General features: G+C 39.3%; 2 protein-coding genes and 1 long non-coding RNA gene across 6 annotated transcripts in view; 2 read left to right on the plus strand and 1 right to left on the minus strand.

Annotated features, from left to right (window-relative positions):
• The window catches only part of nckap1 (NCK-associated protein 1), a 32660-nt gene extending 16531 nt beyond the window's left edge, over positions 1-16129 (plus strand). The window contains 23 exon segments of the mRNA XM_025060966.1: positions 110-220; positions 474-541; positions 544-566; positions 1342-1448; positions 1535-1667; positions 2650-2731; positions 2940-2998; positions 4099-4244; positions 4727-4859; positions 4970-5089; positions 6293-6432; positions 6571-6702; positions 7630-7848; positions 8690-8820; positions 9033-9130; positions 9237-9330; positions 10231-10313; positions 10635-10715; positions 10798-10891; positions 10977-11093; positions 12473-12582; positions 13025-13114; positions 13764-16129. Coding sequence (XP_024916734.1) covers positions 110-220; positions 474-541; positions 544-566; positions 1342-1448; positions 1535-1667; positions 2650-2731; positions 2940-2998; positions 4099-4244; positions 4727-4859; positions 4970-5089; positions 6293-6432; positions 6571-6702; positions 7630-7848; positions 8690-8820; positions 9033-9130; positions 9237-9330; positions 10231-10313; positions 10635-10715; positions 10798-10891; positions 10977-11093; positions 12473-12582; positions 13025-13114; positions 13764-13880 — 2488 coding nt within the window. The 3' untranslated portion in view covers positions 13881-16129.
• A 1179-nt stretch (positions 16130-17308) lies between these two features.
• Positions 17309-20515, minus strand: part of ppp1r1c (protein phosphatase 1, regulatory (inhibitor) subunit 1C) — a 12857-nt gene continuing 9650 nt past the window's right edge. The window contains exon 5 of one of the 2 annotated variants that reach the window (XM_008322496.2): positions 17309-17866. In XM_008322496.2, the coding sequence (XP_008320718.1) occupies positions 17802-17866 (65 nt within the window). In that variant the 3' untranslated portion in view covers positions 17309-17801. Of the gene's footprint in view, positions 17867-18538; positions 19467-20515 lie in introns of those variants that run through there. The other variant, XM_008322495.3, reaches the window with a different exon arrangement.
• Positions 18434-20515, plus strand: part of LOC103387735 (uncharacterized) — a 21583-nt gene continuing 19501 nt past the window's right edge. For 2 of the 3 annotated variants that reach the window (XR_003051348.1, XR_001760838.2), the window contains exon 1: positions 18434-18552. This is a non-coding gene — a long non-coding RNA (uncharacterized LOC103387735). Of the gene's footprint in view, positions 18553-19907; positions 20332-20515 lie in introns of those variants that run through there. The other variant, XR_522462.3, reaches the window with a different exon arrangement.

Raw genomic sequence — 20515 nt, forward strand, 5'->3', positions numbered from 1 at the left:
AAAGAGTGGGAACCCTGACAGTGTAGTTTCCCCTTTAACATTATAGACCAGTATGTGGAGATGTGGAAATAATTCTGCTTAAAATACACAAGAAAAGTTAAATGAAAAGTAATGAAGTAGATGTCATTTGTATTTTAAATACAAATGTGTTGTGTTTTTACAGGTACAACAAACGCATCAATGACATCAGAGAGTGCAAAGAACAGGCCCTGTCCCATGCGTAAGTACATAAATATATATTTTTTTTCCCAGTTCTTCCTGCTTTTATATTGCACACAAAATTTACTTTCACATAAATTCTTTTCTTTTGACAATTATAATAATAATTATTATGTCCCTGTCTCCTCACATCTCTCCCTACCCTTTATCACTTAGACCTTTTACCTCAAGGATTTTTTTTTTTTGTCTTCATCCTTGATTGCCTTTATTATGTGCTCTGTACATTTACTACCTGCGTGTGTCATGTCCCGCAGAGGCTCCATGCACAGAGAGAGACGCAAGTTCCTCAGATCTGCTCTGAAGGAGTTGGCTACGGTTTTAGCTAGCCTGGGCTGCTGGGTCCTAAGGTATTTGCAAATGCCCTTTTTTTTTTTTTTTTTTAACAGCCTAAGAAACAAAAACTAACCTATTTATGTTAACTGGGTGTTGTATTTTTAAACTGGAAAAAAAAATGGTGAATATGCATAGCCTTTGGCTATAAAAGGAACTGGTTTCTGTTAGATAGGTTTACTTAGAATCCAATGCAAATGTTTCATAATATTAGGCTTGTGTAGAACACGGGGGTGTCAAACATACGGCCTGCGGGCCAAAACCGGCGCGCTTGGTGAATTTAAAAAAAAAAAAAATAATAAACAAACACTTAATGTTCAAGAAATGTTTGTAAAACTGTATTTCGCTAAATATGAAGATGTATCTAATGTATATTTTGCATGAAAACAAAGGGCGGTCCAGGGGGCCACATACAGCCTGATTAGATGTCAAGTGGGCCGGACCAGTACAGTCATAACATATATAACAATAAATTCATGTTTTTCTCCTTTGTACAAGTTTATTAGAAACATTTTCATATTTATATATAATTTGACCAAACATCACAAACATAAAATGTTTATGCATTTTTCACTTTCAAAATTCATCAAGCGGCCCGGATTGACCCCCCCCAGTGGGTCGGTTTTGGCCCGCATGCTGTATGTTTGACACCCCTGCACTAAAGGATAAATGATGTTTTTCTTTTTATATTTATTTATTACAAAAAGTCCTTAAGTAGAAGTGAAGAAGCCTTGGTGCAACATAATGTCATGAATGTTTTGTTTATGTTTTCTCTTTTTTTCTATTTCTCAGGCTTTGTTTGTGTTCATGGCTCTGTCGTTCGCCCGCGATGAGATAATATGGCTGCTTCGACACGCCGACAACATCCAGAAGAAAAGCACTGATGATTTCATAGACAAGTGTGTTCCCTTTCACAGTTACAGAACACGTTTGCACCTACGGCTTGTGTTGTGATAACCCTGACGGCGCGTTGGTGTTTTTCCAGACACATAGCCGAGTTGATCTTCTACATGGAGGAGCTCCGAGCTCACGTTAGGAAGTACGGCCCTGTGATGCAGCGTTACTATGTGCAATACCTGTCTGGCTTTGATGCTGTGGTGCTGAATGAACTTGTGCAGGTAAACACAAACGTGCAATTTCTTTGCGTTGTTCCCGATGCCTCTAGAACGAACAAACCATTTTACAGTCTCAACCATTTGTTTCACAAATAAAGTAAAATAAAAGTACTTTAGAAACGTTTCAACAAATAACTTCTGTAATGTACTGTCAAATAATAATTTTAATCATCAACGTGAACAGAAGGCTTCAAATTGCGGAGATTAGCACCGCCCACCGTGAACGGGAGAAAATTAAAAATGATTATGAAAAAAATACAAATTACCTGGTCTTGTTGCGGGCAGTTGCAACCCTTTTTGAATCCTTATTAAAACTTATTGCTGCTGTCTTCCTTATGTTTTTTTCTTCCTTCTTTATGGAACGAACGGAAGATTCATTAATTCCATAATGCCGACCTACAGCCGCATAGCTTTTACCTTCATTTAGCATGTCCAATAGTTTTACTTTATCACCGATAGACAGCATCTTCCGCTGCCTTTTGGTCCCTACCGCAGGTACTTTTGCCGGTCCAGAGCGTTTTGTCGACATTATGGGGTTTGATAAACTCGAAATTGCAAGAGAATTTGCACGTACGTAATGTCAATTTGGCAAGCTGTTTTACGTACGTGTACATATTAAACCGCAACGTTATTGGCGCACAGGTAGAGAAGAAGCGGAGTGACTTTTTAGCCAATCAGAATGCAGAACACAATGCACGATGCAAATCCGTGAAGTAGCGAAACCGTGAAAAGTAAACCGCGTTATAGCAAGGGATCACTGTATATCCATTTCAAATTTGGTTCTTGTTTTATAAAATGTGCATCCGCAAGTGTAGCAAACGTGAGACTGTACACACATCCTGACAGAGAGGCTGATGTAGTTCCCTGTCTTTCCATGTAGAGTAGTAGTTCTTATTAAGAGTTTTCTGACACCACTCGTCATTGTACCTTTTTTTTTGTAAGAATAAAAAAAAAAAACGTAACTTTTTTTTTAACTTTGCAACAGAACCTGTCTGTCTGTCCGGAGGACGAGTCTATCATCATGTCTTCATTTGTCAACACAATGACCTCGCTCAGCGTCAAACAGGGTGAACCATTATTTCTTTTATTAACTATGAAGGCGTCAAGTTCTAAAAAAATATGATTTGGAGGTTTATTTTAAATGATAGAGATAGGACATTTGAAAGTAACTGTATGCAACTTCTCAGAAGCTCAAGTAGTATCAGTGTATAGGTTTTTAAGGATTAGGTGTGTGTGTGTGTGTTACTGAGGAACTGTTGTGTTTTTGTGTTGCAGTGGAAGATGGAGAGGTGTTTGACTTCAGGGGCATGAGGTTGGACTGGTTCAGGCTGCAGGTAGGAAGACAACTCTGCTAATCTGATATGGTCCAAAAAACATACCTCGATATTTTACTAGTAAATCTCCCTACAATATGTGTCTCAATAATTTTCCCTTGGAAATCAAAAGAAAGCAAAGCCACACTTTTTAAATCACACGCGGAGTTTTAAAATTTTTTTTCCACAAACAAACCAACACACAAATTCATTAAAAATAATCCAAACAAACAAAGTGTTTCCTGTAAATAACTGTCACTTTAACTCTATTTAATATCACTGTATAATCCAGTGGTTCCCAATGGTTTTTGTGTCTCAATAATTTTCCCTTGGAAATGGTATCAAAAGAAAGCAAAGCCACATTTTTAAAATCACACGCGGATTTTTAAAAAAAAAAAAAATTTTTCCCACAAACAAACCAACACACAAATTCATTAAAAATAATCCAAACAAACAAAGTGTTTCCTGTAAATAACTGTCACTTTAACTCTATTTAATATCACTGTATAATCCAGTGGTTCCCAATGGTTTTTTGGCGATGACATCACAAATTTCTGCTGACCCCAGACACTTTTTTTTTCCCCCCCCGCAGTCGCGCGAACACAGCTGTCAATCAAGATGTGCCGTATGCTGGATTTTAAATCAGTAAATCAGTGTTTTAAATCAGAATTTAAATAATATTTGGTTATAAAAAAATTTGTTAGAGTACTTTTTTTTTTTTTTTAACGATTACGAGACATTTCAGGCGACTCTATTAAAATTCCAGACGACCCCATGGTTGGAAAACACTATTATAACCCCTAAATTATTAATGCTATGAATATGATTATTATGAGAGCCATACATAGTTGAGAGGAGTCGAATTTTAAGTGGTTTTATGTTAACAAATATATCAACAAATATCCCTCACTGCAAGCGGTGTGGCCAGAGCGAGTACTTTTAGGCCAAGAGTCACATGTATGAATTCAAAAAATATATTATCATTCTATATCTTGTGTGCAAACATACTAACATATCGCCCAGCCCTAAACCTGCATATTTTAACCCTGCATTACAGAAGATGAGGTTTACATGGCTGAGACGTCATTAGCTGTTTTTTTTTTTTTTTTCTCTCTCCTCAGGCCTACACCAGTGTTTCCAAAGCCAGTCTTGGCATCGCCGATCACAAAGAGCTTGGAAAAATGATGAACACCATCATTTTTCACACAAAAATGGTGGATTCTCTGGTGGACATGCTGGTGGAGACATCCGACCTGTCCATTTTCTGGTGAGACACGTGTGCAATATAGATGAAAAGTCTTGAAAAAGACCCACATACAACCTAATTAAATGTGGGCTGCACCAGTAGAGCACAACACAATTACCTATAAATAACAATAACAAGTTCATGTTTGTACCCTTTGTTTTTCATACAGAAGTAAAAGTGTGATAGAGAGCACAACACAATTACCTATAAATAAGAATAACAAGTTCATGTTTTTCATACAGAAGTAAAAGTGTGTTAAATGTCTATTATTAATAATCATTTTATATTTAATGAAATCTTGAGGTGTTTGTGTATTTTTTTTTGTATTCAAAAAATTCATCAAGCGGGCCCAATTAAACATCTTAGCGGGCCTGTTTTTGGCCCGCAGGCCTTATGTTTGCCACCCCTGCTCTATGCATTTTTACAAATCCGCTTGTCCGTAGCATTGTTTAATTGTTCTTTTCTCCTGGTCACGTGTGTGTGTGTGTGTCTTGTAAACGAAGCTTCTACAGCCGAGCGTTTGAAAAGATGTTTCAGCAGTGTTTGGAGCTACCTTCTCAGAGTCGACACTCCATCTGCTTCCCCCTGCTTTGCACACACTTTATGTCCTGTACACACGAGCTCTGTCCCGAGGAGGTAAATGCAAAAATGACATGGTCACGGTCACCCTGAATGCCCTCCACTTTCAACATTGACAGCCAAATTCCTTATTCACGACATCTGTCGTTTTGTGCTTTCCTCTGCAGCGTCACCACATTGGGGACCGAAGCCTGTCGTTGTGTAACATGTTTCTGGATGAGATGGCCAAACAGGCCAGAAATCTGATCACTGACATCTGCACGGAACAGTGTACCCTCAGCGACCAGGTAAAATCCAAGCTGAGAAAAACTCAAATAAAATATAACTATTTCTATTAAGGTCGATGGGATTTAATTTTCTCAAATTTTAACGCTTTTATTTAGTTAAATTTACCAAAATAGAGAAACATGTCCCCAGTATACACCATGTTACGTATTGAGTCTTCTGATTTTTTTTTTCTGTCATCAGTTGCTAGGCAACCACACAGTGCTGACTTACTTTCAGTACTAATCAAAGTGATATTGATCAGAGTGAGTGAAGTACCACTCTAAGATGGCAGTCTGTGACCTGTACCAATATTTGTATTTGTCTGCACAAATATATATCACAGGTAGAATAAAAAAAGTGAAAATGCTAATGGTATTATTTGCTATTATATATTATATAATATATAATATTATATAATATATAATTATATATATATATTATATTATATATATATTAATATTATATATATATTATATAATATATATTATATTATTATAGTATTAAAATGCTATTATTTACTTTTATATTTAGAAAAAAGTGTGTGTAAAAATGACAATGTACAATATTTATATAGTCCTACATTGCTTTTTGTGCTTTCAGTATTATTAATAATACTTTTATACTACCAATACGAGTAATTATACTTTCAAGAAGCAGGCATTAAAAAAAGTGTTTGTAGTAAATGTGAATACTTTCAAAAATATTTGAACAGTAATGTATTTATGCGATTATTAACATGACATCAACTCAGTGTACAGTGTCATATACAGTATTTTTAATGGAATGAAAAGATAAAATGGGAAAAGATCAGAAGCAGATGTATAACAGTAGTACTCAAGCGCAGTTGTACTTGATTCATATTTTGAGTCACGACAAAAGTACTAGATAAGCGGCGTCAAACTCAGGCACAGAATGGGCAGAAAATGAAAACACGGTCTAAGTTCAGTGCCAAACTGGAACTTTTTCCTCATAAGCAAATAAAAAATGGCCGCCCATATATTATACACATGCGTCTAACCGCTCCATTCAGCATTAGTATTGATTATATACAATAGAGCTTTGTTAAAAACAACCGCAGATGGGGCAAGATTTGACCCGCGAGCCTTGAGTTTGACATTAATTTTCCTCATCACTTCGATGCATCTCCTAACTTTGTTTCTGTGCCTCTGTCTACTTTACTGCTTCAACTGTTTTTTTTTTTGTTTTGTTTTTTTTTGCTTTAGCTGCTCCCAAAACACTGCGCCAAAACCATCAGCCAGGCCGTGAACAAAAAGAGCAAGAAGGCGACCGGCAAGAAGGGAGAGCCAGAGAGAGAGAAGCCGGGAGTGGAGAGTATGAGGAAAAACCGGCTGTTAGTCACAAAGTGAGTTACCCAGACTAAACATTCCATTCTTGGAAACAAACAAACAAAAAAAAAAGCTAATATCCCTCAGATGTTTTTACTAGTTTTCCTGCAGACCAGAAAATGCTCATCCTGTTTTTATCATTTTCCCTTTTTCAGCCTGGACAAACTTCATACAGCTTTGTCCGAACTCTGCTTCTCCATTAACTACATTCCTAACTTGATGGTGTGGGAACACACATTCACCCCAAGGGAGTACCTCACGTCACACCTGGAGATCCGCTTCACAAAGTAAATCAATTTATTAAACTCTTTAAAGTCACCCTTTTCGTGTAATTTTATTAACAACATGTGAACAAAACATAGTAGCTTTTAGATATTTTTTTAAAGCACTTTAGGTATTTCATTTATAGGCTAAAAAGTTCACTAAAGGCTAATTCATAATAAATGAAAATATTTCTAAGTCGGGCTATGTTTATTTTTCAGCAGTGGTCCCCAACCTTTTTTGTATCAAGAACCAATCAGCCGGTATCAGTTGAAGGGTCATTAAATTTTCAAAAAAAAAAACATCTTTTAGACTTGTTGTTTTGCAACATTCACAGATTATCTTTGAATAAAGGAAGTAGAGAAATATGACTGTTAATAATAAAAATATTAAGTAAATTAGTGAAGTACATTTTTTCACTATGTCCCGGTACCAAATGACCTGCGGATCGGGGATCGAGGACCGCTGTTTTGTAGCACTAATTAACAAATCACATTTATCCTTAAAGGACTTGACCGTTTTGACTTAAAATGTACCTATGAAATAATTCAGGACTGATTTTATTCAAAATTGTGTTGAAATTATATAAACAAAATGAAGTGGAGCATGCAGTGTTTAATTATTTGTATAAGATCCGCAATAAATCACAAACTTAGCAAGAACTCAGGCAACAGTGGGGAGAGAAAGAATCATTTTCCAAAAGTCTAGACTCTGTGTTCGGAAATAATTTGCTATTGAAATTAGTCATTAATTTACAGTTTCTGATACTTGTTGATAAGCAGTTCTCGTCTTTCTCTCTTTCTTCCTCTCTTTCTTTCTCTCTCTCTCTCTCTCTCTCTCTCCCTCTCTCCCCCTCCCTCTCCCCCCTCCTCCCTCTCTCTCCCCCCCCCCCCCCCTCTCCCTCTCTCTCTCTCTCTCTCTGTCTCTCTGTCTCTCTCTCTCTCTCTCTCCAGGTCCATTGTGGGGATGACCATGTATAACCAGGCTACTCAGGAGATAGCCAAGCCCAGTGAATTACTGACCAGTGTGCGCGCCTACATGACGGTGCTGCAGTCCATAGAGAACTACGTCACCATTGACATCACACGGGTCTTCAACAATGTCCTCCTACAGCAGACGCAGCACCTGGACAGCCACGGAGAACCCACCATCACCAGTCTGTACACCAACTGGTATGTTCTCACTGTCGACAACAACAACAATTTGTCCTGAAGCCGGAAATACTGCAAATTTGGGGCTTTTTGCGAAATGTTTTAAATAACGAAATTTCACTTTTTGTCAACGTTTCTTTCTCTGATTTCAAGATTTTAAGTGTGATCTCGCTGACATCAGATAATTACAAAGTGCATACAAACATCTAGTTATTTTTGCCGATAAATAAATACATGAACAGGAGGTCCTCGAGTTCCGGTTTCTACGTTGTAGCGTAACTTGAATTTGCCGTAAGTCTGAACTCACATGCTGTACATAAATACCCATGTTACTCACCTACACTAACACACTGGTGACATCGTGATCTAGGACATGAAAACACCAGAAAAGTCTGACTTGAAAAAAAAAATTTTGAAAGAATGGGAATGTAGCACAATTTGAGCACAAATTCGTCTGTTCCGCTTGCGGAACTAGCCAGCAAGACTTCATAATTAAATTTATGGAGGATGGTGATGTAACCGCGAGACACCGTAGGTCGAGGACCTCTCTTTTTTTTTTAACTTAATTTTAAATAAAATTTTCTTTTCTTTCCCCTTGTTCTTAGGGTCTTTTGCAAATCCTGTTTCATAATTTACTCCTTAAATGTCTACTTTCTGAACAGCGGGGATCCTGTCACTCAGTGTTTGAACTTAAAAATGTGGACGCACGACGTGGCTGTTTCCTTTTCAATACTTCTTTTCATATTGATAACTCGATAATTAGAGTCCGTGTCTGAAAACAGTCCTTGACGAAGACACGGTTTTCTTACTGAAGGAAGTACAAAAGCCCGTCAGTCACTCAGAGAGAATTCTGTCTGTGCAGGTACTTGGAGACGTTGCTCCGTCAGGTCAGTAATGGACACATTGCCTACTTTCCTGCGATGAAGGCCTTTGTCAACCTGCCCACCGAGAACGAACTGACATTCAACGCAGAGGAGTACTCCGACATCTCCGGTACGAGAACCTTTCTTTTTACCTTAAGAAGAAATAGACGATCGACGTATAATTAATCATGATGATGCTGGATTTAGTTTTTGTTTAAAAACGACTAAATGTCTGAGTTGTACCAAACTACTCAGTTATCAGGCACATTGGAATCAAGCAGCGCAAAGGACAAAAAAAAAAAAGACGTCGACTCGCATTGACCGATCTTTCTCCTTTGACAGAGATGCGATCGCTGTCGGAGCTGTTAGGACCGTATGGGATGAAATTCCTCAGCGAGAGTCTGATGTGGCACATCTCGTCACAAGTTGCAGAGTTAAAGGTACACGCTGTGAAACCTCAACCGCGGAACCAAGTGGTGGTAAATTAGACGTGTTGATGTTTAAGCCAATGAGGATTTGTCTGCTCTGTTTGTCTCCTTCTTCTAGAAACTCGTGGTGGAAAACATGGAGGTTCTGAACCAGATGAGAACGAGCTTCGACAAACCTGAACACATGGCTGCGCTCTTCAAGAAACTTACATGTAAAGTCACACTTTAGTCGCACTCGCCATTTGTTGCCAAGCACTTCACTTCAGAGTAGTGGTGTAGACCAAATGTTATAGACTAGAAGTCATCAACTATATATTATACAGTGGACGGCCTCGATACGAGATTCCTGAAATACTCCATGTATTCCGTGTTACAACTGAGTCTGCAACTGTTGCAAGATTTTGCTCCTGATACAAGGAAATATTTAGTTGCGAGTGCTCAACCAGAAATTCGACGTTCCGTTCCGTCATTCCGTCGCCGTCTTACTCACTGTCCTTGCTTGGCTATTTTACCCATTTTTATAACAATAATATAAAACAATTTTTTAATTATTATTATTTTATATTATCAATATATTTGTTTTTATTGATGTTTTTGATGTTTAGATGGGGGAAAAATATATAATAAGTACATTTCTCGAGGGCTGGAACGAATGTGTTTAGATGGGGGAAAAATATATAATATAAGTACATTTCTGGAGGGCTGCAACGAATGTATTGGTTTTTAGTTTTTTATTTTTAATGGGGAAAATTCAATCGAGACACGAGTGCTGTTGTGGAACGGATTAACCTCGTATCTAGGAGTCCACTGTATATTATATAATATATTTATAATATTTAGGGAGCCAAATGAAATAAATATTATATTTATTATTATTTGGGATTCCAGTCATTTGCCGAACTAGGATTTAGCCCACGGCTTCAAGTTTTGCTAATCACCGTTGTAGACTCTAATCTGCATTGATGCTTTGAACATCTTATTGACATCAAAGCCTTTAATTCATGAAAAATGAACGTTAAAAGTTGAAGAAAAAAAGAATAAACATTGAGACAGCTGTGACTTCTGGAAGCATCTCTGATTCAGGGTTTCTTTGTTTTTATTCATCTCTGCAGCTGTGGACAGCGTTTTGAAGAGAATGACTATAATTGGAGTCATCTTGTCTTTCCGCTCTCTCGCTCAAGAGGCTCTGCGAGATGTAAGACTTACGCACACACAACCACACACACATATTTTTTTTTAATCAAAAGTGTCAGTAACAGTGGAGATGATTTTAGATAACGGTGTTTTAAAAACACACCGAAAAACGTGACAAACAAAACACACGTTTTCGAATGCTGTGAACTTGTCGTTGTGTTTTCCGAATATATTTTGTGTCGTTTTGAATCTGAAAATATTAGTTCTTTTCATTGTAGAGTGTAGTGAAAAGCAGGCTTGATTACAAGTTGAAATAAAAAGCGTCATATAATGGTACAAACTTACAATTCAACCAATGTTGCAAATCTTTGTCTTTGCTTAGGTTTTATCCTGTCACATTCCTTTTCTGGTCAGTTCAGTAGAAGATTTCAAGGACCACATTCCCCGTGAGACGGACATGAAGGTGACGCACATTTCTGTCTGGTTTGTCGTTATGGCCGTGTTCCGTCCCCTCTTGGTTGTTAACGTGAGAACTTTGTCACAAGGTGGCCATGAACGTCTACGAGCTGTCATCAGCGGCAGGTTTACCCTGTGAGATCGACCCAGCACTGGTCGTGGCTCTGTCCTCCCAGAAAAGTGGTGAGACGCCGAGAATCACAGAGAACTGAAATCATCCCATGCCATGTGCTGTCGACGTGTGACATCTCTGATGTTCCTTCCGCAGAGAACATCAGTCCGGAGGAGGAGTACAAGATCGCCTGCCTTCTGATGGTGTTCGTAGCTGTTTCACTGCCAACACTGGCTAGCAACGTCATGTCCCAGTACAGCCCCGCCATCGAAGGTAGGGTGTAGTGTCCCGACCTGTCTCCACCTGTGTCGAATTTAGATTGAAAGAGCAAAAAAGCACTTGCAGGGTTTTTCAAATCGGGTGAATGTGAGCCTCCCCCTTTGGCCCCCCCTTCTCCAAAATCCTGCCCACCTGCCCGAACCCACACACGCCTCTGCAGTAAATGCATCTTCTGTGTGCTCCTGGCAATGCTGAGTTTCAATAACAACTGATAAGAATGCATTTGAAAAGGATTTGATTTTCACAACTTTTTAAAAAGGGCATTGGTTACTCTTTGGCGCCCTCCAGTGGAGGCGCTCCTCAGGCAATTGAAAACCGCTGAAATAGAGCATCTTTTAGTAACATCAGGAAGTCACGGTGTGATTGATTGAGCCCTCATGTATAGTCGAGCAACTCAAGAGACATTACTATTGCTGTGTGATAAGTAGGAATGGCTCAGGATCGGTATCGGTCCGATATTGGTCAGAATTTTGGGATTGAACATCGGTAAAATAAACTATAACCGTCTCATCCAATACCTAAGCCCAAATGCTCAACTTAACTTGGCGTGTCATGCCTTCAACACAGACACTATTGCCTCAGCGAAGGGATCGGACTTATATCAGTATCGACAGATACCCCTAGTTTGGATGTGTATAAGTTTTGTCTTTACTTCCTGTTATTGTTTTTTTTTTTTAGTCAAGAGATTAACACAGCTGTATAAAACAAGTCCATTCAGTGTCTCACAGACATTGTTGGAGTTAAACAGGTATCGCTCAGCGGTGACGTTTGTCACTTGGCACCCAATTATCATCGCGTTCGCTCCTAACAGGCTTGAAATGAAAAGCGCTGCTTCCATAAAGAGGGAGTGAGAAGGACGATTAGCTCTAATAGGATTCCAAAATTAGAGCTGTCAGTGGGCAGCGTTTTTTTTTTTACAAACGTGAAATCGGTAAATACCACGTCCTCGTCAGAAAGGCAACTGACACGGAAGCCTCGGTTGTCCGTTTCAACAGACAGTATTGTGAAAACTAACATGCGTTCTGTCAGTTTCTTTTAGCTTCCTGCTGTTTTTTTTTCTCTCCTTTCATATTACCACTGAACCTACAGTATAATCGATAGTCAACATTTTTTGTTGTTTGATTAGCAGCAAAAAATCAAAGGGAGGCTTTATCTGACAGTAGTGAGACCTGCTATGAGGTATGGTTCAGAGACAGTGATTTTCACTGGGAGTGGGTCAGAGGAACTGAAAGGGCCTTGAAGTACCATGGTAGCTGTTTATCAAAATTTCCTAACGTTAGTATATGAACGATTTAATCAAAACAAATCAAACACATTGTGCCTTTAACCACAAAACAGGTTTAATGACGTCACGTGTCGTGTATTCCCTACAGGTCACTGTAACAACATCCACTGCCTGGCCAAGGCCATCAACCAGATCGCAGCTGCTCTCTTCACCATCCACAAAGGAAGCATAGAGGATCGACTCAAGGAGTTCCTCGCTGTAATACAGATATTCTTGAATTCTATACACATAATAATCTACGCGCCTGTGAATGTTTAGCGAGTAGAAGTGGGCCACTCAATGTATCCCCACAATTCATAAAAGCGAAATCTGGTGTTCAACCGATGATCACTTACCCAAGTCCCAGCATGCATTGCAGTCACAATAACAGTAATGACGTAATTAACTCAGACACCAAAGTAGTGTCAGAAACTGTTCTTTATTTAACCAGTGAGTCCACTAAATAGTGCACTATACACAATTCCTTGCCCACATATACAGATATATTACATATATATTTATCACGACTTTTTGCTTCCACCATGTGGAAAAAGTAAATAATTTCAAACCATTTAATTAAAAATTAAAAATGTTTGAATTAAATCATCTCTCTCTCTCTCTCTCTCTTTCTCTCTCTCTGGCCGTGTGTGTGTGTGTGAAGCTTGCCTCATCGAGCCTGTTAAAGATTGGTCAGGAAACGGACAAGATGACAACACGTAACAGAGAGTCTGTCTACCTGCTGCTGGACATGGTAGGAAATAAACTTTACACTTCATACACTCTAGCTCTCTCTCCCTCTTTCTCTCTCTCTCTCTCTCTCTTTCTATCTTTCTTTCTTTTTCTACCTCTCTCTCCCCCTCCATCCCAGCTCTTAGTGATGTAGTTTGATCTGATCCAGACACCTGTGTCAAACTCTGGTCTGGGGTCCAAATCTGGCCCAGAGTGTAATTTTATTTGGCCCGTGAGATCATATCAAATGTGCATTAGAGTTGGTGCGCCAGTATATACCCCTATATACTGTCAGAATTTGTAGTATTAGTGGTGCATGCACATACTTTTCTTTTTTTTTTTTTTTTTTTTGCCTGTGAAAAATGATAAAAAAGAATATAGATAAAGTGACATAATAAGAAACAAATACCACTAATATGTGTGTTTAATTTCAAATGTAATTTCTCATGTGTTTATAATGTTCAGCTTTGGTTGCTCCAGATTCAATGTTAACGCAAAACTAAAGTTTGTTTTCATATGAAAAAAAATGTTACTTCGTCACAATTTTTAAATTTGGAGTTTGACACCACTGGTGTACAGGTTTTGGGAAAAACTAGATTTTAAGTGTATTGTGTGTCGTGTGCTACATCGGCCCGACATTCCTACCACCTAACCGTGTGCATGTGTGTCAGATTGTGCAGGAGTCCCCCTTCCTGACCATGGACCTGCTGGAGTCCTGTTTCCCCTACGTCCTGCTGCGAAACGCCTACCACGCTGTCTACAAACAGAGCATCAGCGCTAACGCGTAGAGGAGCGGCGGCCACACGGGCCCAGGCCTTCCACACTGTCCGACCTTCGGAGCGCCGTGGCGCTCACAATCACAACAGTCACACACACACTAGACACACTAGACACGAGATTTTACACTAAAACAAGCTAAACATGCCGAGCTACGACCCTAACGTTCCACCCTGACACCGGGAACACCACACTGCTGGTAACGTAACGTAACGATGTAAACTTGTAAACATACACTAGTATTTAATTACAACAGTCCACTATTGACATACAACAAACACTACCCACTACTACCCACAATTCCTTGCACAAAGCAGACAAAACGGCTACGAGTAGCAACATTAACACATCAGCTGGATGAAGTTGAGGATCACAGGCTTTTTCTAATCATTGTGCTTTTTTTTTTTTTTTTTTTTTTTCTCTGAAGTTTCCAGGGACCATAAACATCACCACACATTTGTCTGTTTGGAATAAATGAACAAAATATAAATATATATAGTTAACACTTAAATATTCAGAAGTTTTTTTTAATTATTATTATTATTATTATTATTATTCTTGTTGAGCTGGTTTTGGATTTTGTAGTCATTTAATGACTTTAAAGTGGTGATGGTTTGGATGCTTTTGGAATGCTAACATTTCTGATGTAACGTGTTTTTTTTTTTCCTTTTTCTGACTTTTATTGTGGAGGGGTTGGCTAACGATAAATGAGCTGTTAATGCTGAAAAACACGCTGTGGTGGTGTGTGCCGTTTACACACAGAGACATTAAAGATATACAGCATACGGCCGTCATTGGAACAGATTTAAACACTAACACATGAAACATTTCGTAGTCGACACACATGCATACACGGAATTGACCAACATGGTGATGTTTTTCTTTTTCCATTTTTTTTTCCTTTCCCCTAGATAGTTGTAACAAACTTTGTGGTAAAATATATAATATCTGTATTCTACTTTACTGTAAACTGAACTCGTCTGTCTTTTTAATGTTTGCGTTTTCTTTCTTTTTTTTTATTACATTACTGACAATTTGCCAAATGTGTTGACACTAAAGCTGTGTATCAGGGGGCATGAGAGTGTCGGAGTGGAAATGACAAATGATGCCATGTTGTAAATGTTCGTTTGACTTCAGACACAGCAGTGAGCCTCTGCAGCTGCTGTTGAATGAGTGCAGATCAATGGCAATTAGGAGCGGGACTAGAACGCCTACTCCGCACATTGGCAAGTATTATAGTCCAATTGATTCCCTTCATTTTCCACCCTTCATCAACATGGAGACGTAAAAAAAAAGCGAGTTAGCCTCCAGGGGGCGATAAGGATGCTCACACAGTAACGTTATTGTATTCAAGCTAGGGATGTCCGATATTAAGTTTTTGCCGATATCCGATATGCCGATATGATAACACTTAATTTCCGATTCCGATATCAATTGATGCCGACATGGACACATTTCATTGGTCACTTCATCTAGGCGAAACCCAGGCATATCGGGTTTTCATTTTTGGAGGAAAAACCGATCTTACCCATATTACGTAATTAAGCTAGTATCGGTTGGCCGATATTATCGGACATCCCTGGTTCAAACCTCTTAACAGCCCAAGGAAAAACTAATTGAACCCTGTGTTTTATGTTTTACCCCGACACAGGTCTGAGACAGTTAACACTGCACTCAGTTCTTCACTATAACGGTGGTTACCACAGGTACCTCGATTCAGACAGTAACACGTCTTACCACGAGGTTCGTCCTTACCATTGTAGTGAAACAAATAGGCTGTCAGAAAAGTGTTGCTTTCAGGTGAGTCATGTTAACTCCCCACAATGGCACCGAACAAGACGTAAAAAAAACATCACTTTGGTTTAAAGCAAAACTGACAGCAAACACGGCAAGTCCAGTCAGTATTTTCTGATGTCTGAATTAAATATTAAAACCTAATCTCTGTGTTTCCTTCAATGTAGAGTCCTAACCAGATTTGATCTGCGCTGAACCCCCTTACTGGCCTTTAAAACAGACCTGCTCAGACGGCAGAAGTAGGAGAAACAGTTGTTCATATGTAAATATTGTTAAAGGTTAGCTGTTAGCGATGACAGTTAGAGATGAAATACGAAATTTACCAGGAGCAGGAAACTGACGTGACGGCCGCTGCACGATGTCAAACAGAATAATACAGACCCTCGGTGTGATGAAACAAGCACAAATGTTTTTTTCTTTTCTTTTGAGTTTCATAACCTACACTCCACAGGTGTAAAAAAAAAAACATCTGGCAGTGGCATTGAGGTTCAGAAGGACTTTCTGAAAAAAAAAAAAAAACCAAACATCTGGCAGTGACATTGAGGTTCAGAATGACTTTCTGGTATATTCAGGATTAACAAACAGACACATCTTCGATCTCCAATAGTAAAAGAAAAATTAAATAATTCTCGTAACGATGCCGTTTTATTTTGTTTCCTTCTGCACTTTTATGAGGTGTTCAAACAAACAGTGCTCTCTTCACACTGGGCCATTTGCGAATGTCGAGCTAACAGCTGGCTTCTCTCTGAAGGCGTGCACTGTTACGCTGAGGCCTTGGCACCTCTCTCTGCCTGAGACAGTCTGAAAGGCATCAGCATCATCGGCCTGTAAGAACAACTCTATGATGACATTCCGCCATTTGGTTCAGAATACTGTTTCCTTTTTCCCCCCCGCCTTTCTTAACCTTTTATTTGTGTTTTGTTTCCACTGTGTAACTTAATTAACATGAATAAATAAAGTTTAGGAATGTGTCAGAGATGAGCTGTGACAAAGTCTCCAGCTTCTTGTCTGGACCAAGAGGAGACGAGGTGGTGAGTGGCAGAATTGTTGCATTAAACACAACTTAAAATAGATTTTGATTATCGTAATTGATGATTAGACAGCAGAGTGAGGCCAAGTTAAAACCTTCACCTTCTAACCCTATCTCTCCAAAATATCCAAAAAAAAAAAAAATTTCAATCTTTTTTTTTTTTTTTTTCAGGGCAAGGTTTTGATCCACCCTGCTGTGTTGCGCTCAGGCCAGCAGGGGTCTCCCGCAGCAAAACGAAATGAAATGAAAATGGCTCAATATTCTAGCCCATTAACAATATACCAATATTTATTGTTTGAAAAACAAATGCTTGCGACATTTATCAAATCGGTGATAAGGGTACAAAAAGATACAAATTGTATGTACTACACACAATACGAATTGAAAATCATTTGTTTCTCCTTAGCTCCTTTGTAATTGTAGGATATTGATATGGAAGTACACAGAGTTGTTAGTCAATCAGTTTAATACAGGGGTGTCAAACTCATTTTGGTTCGGCGGCCACATACAGCCTGATGAGATATGAAGTGGGTCGGACCAGTGCAATCATAATATAATGAAATATATAACAAAACAGCACTATCATGAAGTGTTTGTGCTTTTTCTTCCCCCCCCCCCACTTTCAACATTCATCAAGCAGGCCATATTGAACTCCCTAATGGGCCGTTTTTGGCCCATGGCCCATATGTTTGACACCCCTGTTTTAATATAAACTGTATGGACAGCAGACAATATTAGAATTAGAATATTTTAATAGAAAATTTTAATTAAAGTTAAGAAAGTATATAAGAGGTAACTATTCAATGTATTTAATGTAGGCATATATTCAGTCAGTTGAATATTAATAAATGATGCTTCAAGTGCAGATTAACAACGCTGTGTTCTCATATGTCAATCTTCTATAACGGGTTGGAAAAAAAGGCCAAAACCATCTCATGTTTGTAAAGCTAAAGATGCTTAAAGTTTTAGCTTTACGCTAAGTTCTTCACTTCCGTTGCTGCTTCCTCGTCCGGTTGTAGAGTTGAGGTGGAGTCGCTGTCATTAACTCCCCAGAAATCACCGCTGAATATCACTGTCTCATCTTTTTAGGTGTTGCTCTTCCAAAATCTTACTTTTCCCGAGGGATGGTTTCCTCTTCCTCGTCCTCTTCAGCTACACAGCCGTCCAGTTTCCCTGCACAAATACACGTCTGACGTCAACATGACTGATGAAAAACATTTTAAAATACACCCAAAGAACTGTGCAAAGGCTAAAGGATGTTTTGTGCTGTTACCTTTTTAAAAAATCATTGATGAAGGCCAGGTAATATAATGTATGGTTGTAATATCCCGTGGCTCTACGGCAGACATGGGCAAACTGGGGGTATGGTTGTAATATCCCGTGGCTCTACTGCAGACATGGGCAAACTCTGGCCTGGGGGGTGAATACGGCCCGTTTGCCTTTTTAATCCGGCCCGCCAAACATGTCCAAATCATATTAATTATTAATAATTATACTTCTGCCTTGTTCTCTGCAATACCTCGATATTTCCAATAGATGTCGTAGGAAACACTCCCATCCCCTCCGACAAATATAAGGACCCATTGTAGGCTGCAAGTCAAAAAGTCATCCAGTCATCTCCTTTCATATTCAGATCAGTCGGTCGCCTTCTAAGGGTAGCAATTTTTGACACTGATGTCATAGTTGCAGGAGTGAGGAGACGCATCTCCCTTTTCTGTCGCCAGTCAGGATGGAGACAGCCGAGTTCTGCCTGCCGACAAGAGGTCATTGAAATGACCGTTCTGTTCTCTCTTTTACAGGTGGCAGGGAGTTGCAGATGCCTAGATGAAGTCAAGCCCGGCTGAAGATTGATGGTCCATGTAAGTGTTTCCTTCCGATTTTCCTGAAGTAATTGAACTATCTATCACACCACCATCTCTCCTCCACCGCTCGTCCACTCTGATTACACTGAAGTTGGTTAGCACCACGTTAGCATCTGGTATCTTTGTAGCAGCTTTGTAACCACCGGAGGCTTGTCACTAAGCCTTTAGCTTGGATATCACGTGTCCCAGGTCTATGAAAAAAAAAACACCCACGCCTTGAAGCCCCAATTCCTCCTTAGCTCCTCCTCCAGATAGATATGGAACAACAACCTTGTGGGGTCACCTGAAATGTTTAGTAATGAGAAGCTGAAACTGAAGCACTTTAATACTTCCCTAATCTTCACTGTGGCCAGTTTTAGACACTGCAGATTGTTCAGTGTTAATTGTCAGCCTTGTAAAGACCAGCTAGCCTAACGGGTACATCTGATCGGGGGATATAAAATGTCTTGCTTCTGTATTTACGAGACCGTATAACAAACTGGATGACTTTAGAGAAAGAAAAAGAAAAAAAGTCTCCGGGTCGCCAGAGATTTGTGCTGCCAAAATAGTCTGCTGCCCTTGCGCTGAGGTCAAATAACTTTGACATTCAGGAAATCCCGTGACTCACAATTTTATTAACAGCCATTTGTATACAAACGTAACCTCGTTGACTTTACATGCTGTGCGGTGTTTCCAGGTGAAATGCTGCAGAGGTTTGAGCTAAAACGTACAGTATGTGTCTGCATTAGTGAACAGAGTTGAGGGAAGCGAAATCACACACACACACACACACACAGAGTGAGTGTTAAACAGAGTGTTAATGAGATCAAGTAAACAGCAGAGCGAGAGAGAAGGGGACGAAACAAGTAGTGTAGGCTATCGAGAGATGGAGTCCGGACTGGACGCGTCCTTTTTGAGGTCACATGCCAGGTCTGAGAAATTACAGGAGAGACGGGAGGAGAGGGAGGAGGACAGGAAGTTAGAAGGTGAGGGAGAGATGGAAGCGTTAGTGCTGTTAGTTTTCAAACAGGTTTAAACAACAGACAACAGAGAAGTCAATTATTGGTTGTTAAAGTATTTACAGAAAAGAAAAGGCTTCAGTTGGTCAGTTAAAAATAAAATCAATATTTGTACTTGTTGTTTGCAATAATACTATATATATATATACTGTACATACACAGTGGTGCCTCTCTTATCGCGGTAGTTCCAAGACCGCGGAAAAGGGAAAAACGGCGATATAGTTATTATATTATTTACATATATATTTACCCTTTAAGAACCAACCCCCCCGCACACACACACACAAACACACACACACTGTTATCAACCCTCCCTAGACTGTATTACCCTTTCCCACACAATTATATACACAGTGGAGTTGTATAATGGAAATATGGGACAGACATATTACGTAAATAAATTAAATACATGACCATGCAAAACCATGTGAAATACACTCTAATTATAAATTAAAATCCAATGTAAATGCTCATTGTGGGGGCGCAGCGGAGGTTACCGGAAGTGGCGACGCAGCCTGTGACGCAGGTGAGCGCAATTGGGGTAATCAAGACTTTCTGGCTCGTCCGTCATGGCGCAAAGGCTGTTAACTGTCATCTATGTCAGCGTCTTCGTTTGGGCTGTCATAACAGAAGCCTGAAAAGATGCCGAGTGTTTAGGAGGCATCGTAAATTAGGCGTTAAATTAGGGTAAACTTTCACCAAACGCAAGAGACACAAACTTATTTAACGTCGCAGACCAAAGGGAACGAGCGACGGACAGAAGGGGAGATACTACGAGGTAAACAAAGCTACCAGGGATGTCTTTTTGTTTATTTTATTTTTGCTATATTTATAATGTTTAATTTTTACACGAAAGTAATGAAAATATTGTGCATTAAAACAAATAATTACCGTAAAGTACCGCGATATAATCTCGCGCAATTGGACCCGAGGGAGGAAAGGAGAACCGTGATGTTGAGAGG

The sequence above is a fragment of the Cynoglossus semilaevis genome, chromosome 12, assembly GCF_000523025.1.
Source record: "Cynoglossus semilaevis isolate Cse_v1.0 chromosome 12, Cse_v1.0, whole genome shotgun sequence".
Lineage (NCBI taxonomy): Eukaryota > Metazoa > Chordata > Actinopteri > Pleuronectiformes > Cynoglossidae > Cynoglossus > Cynoglossus semilaevis.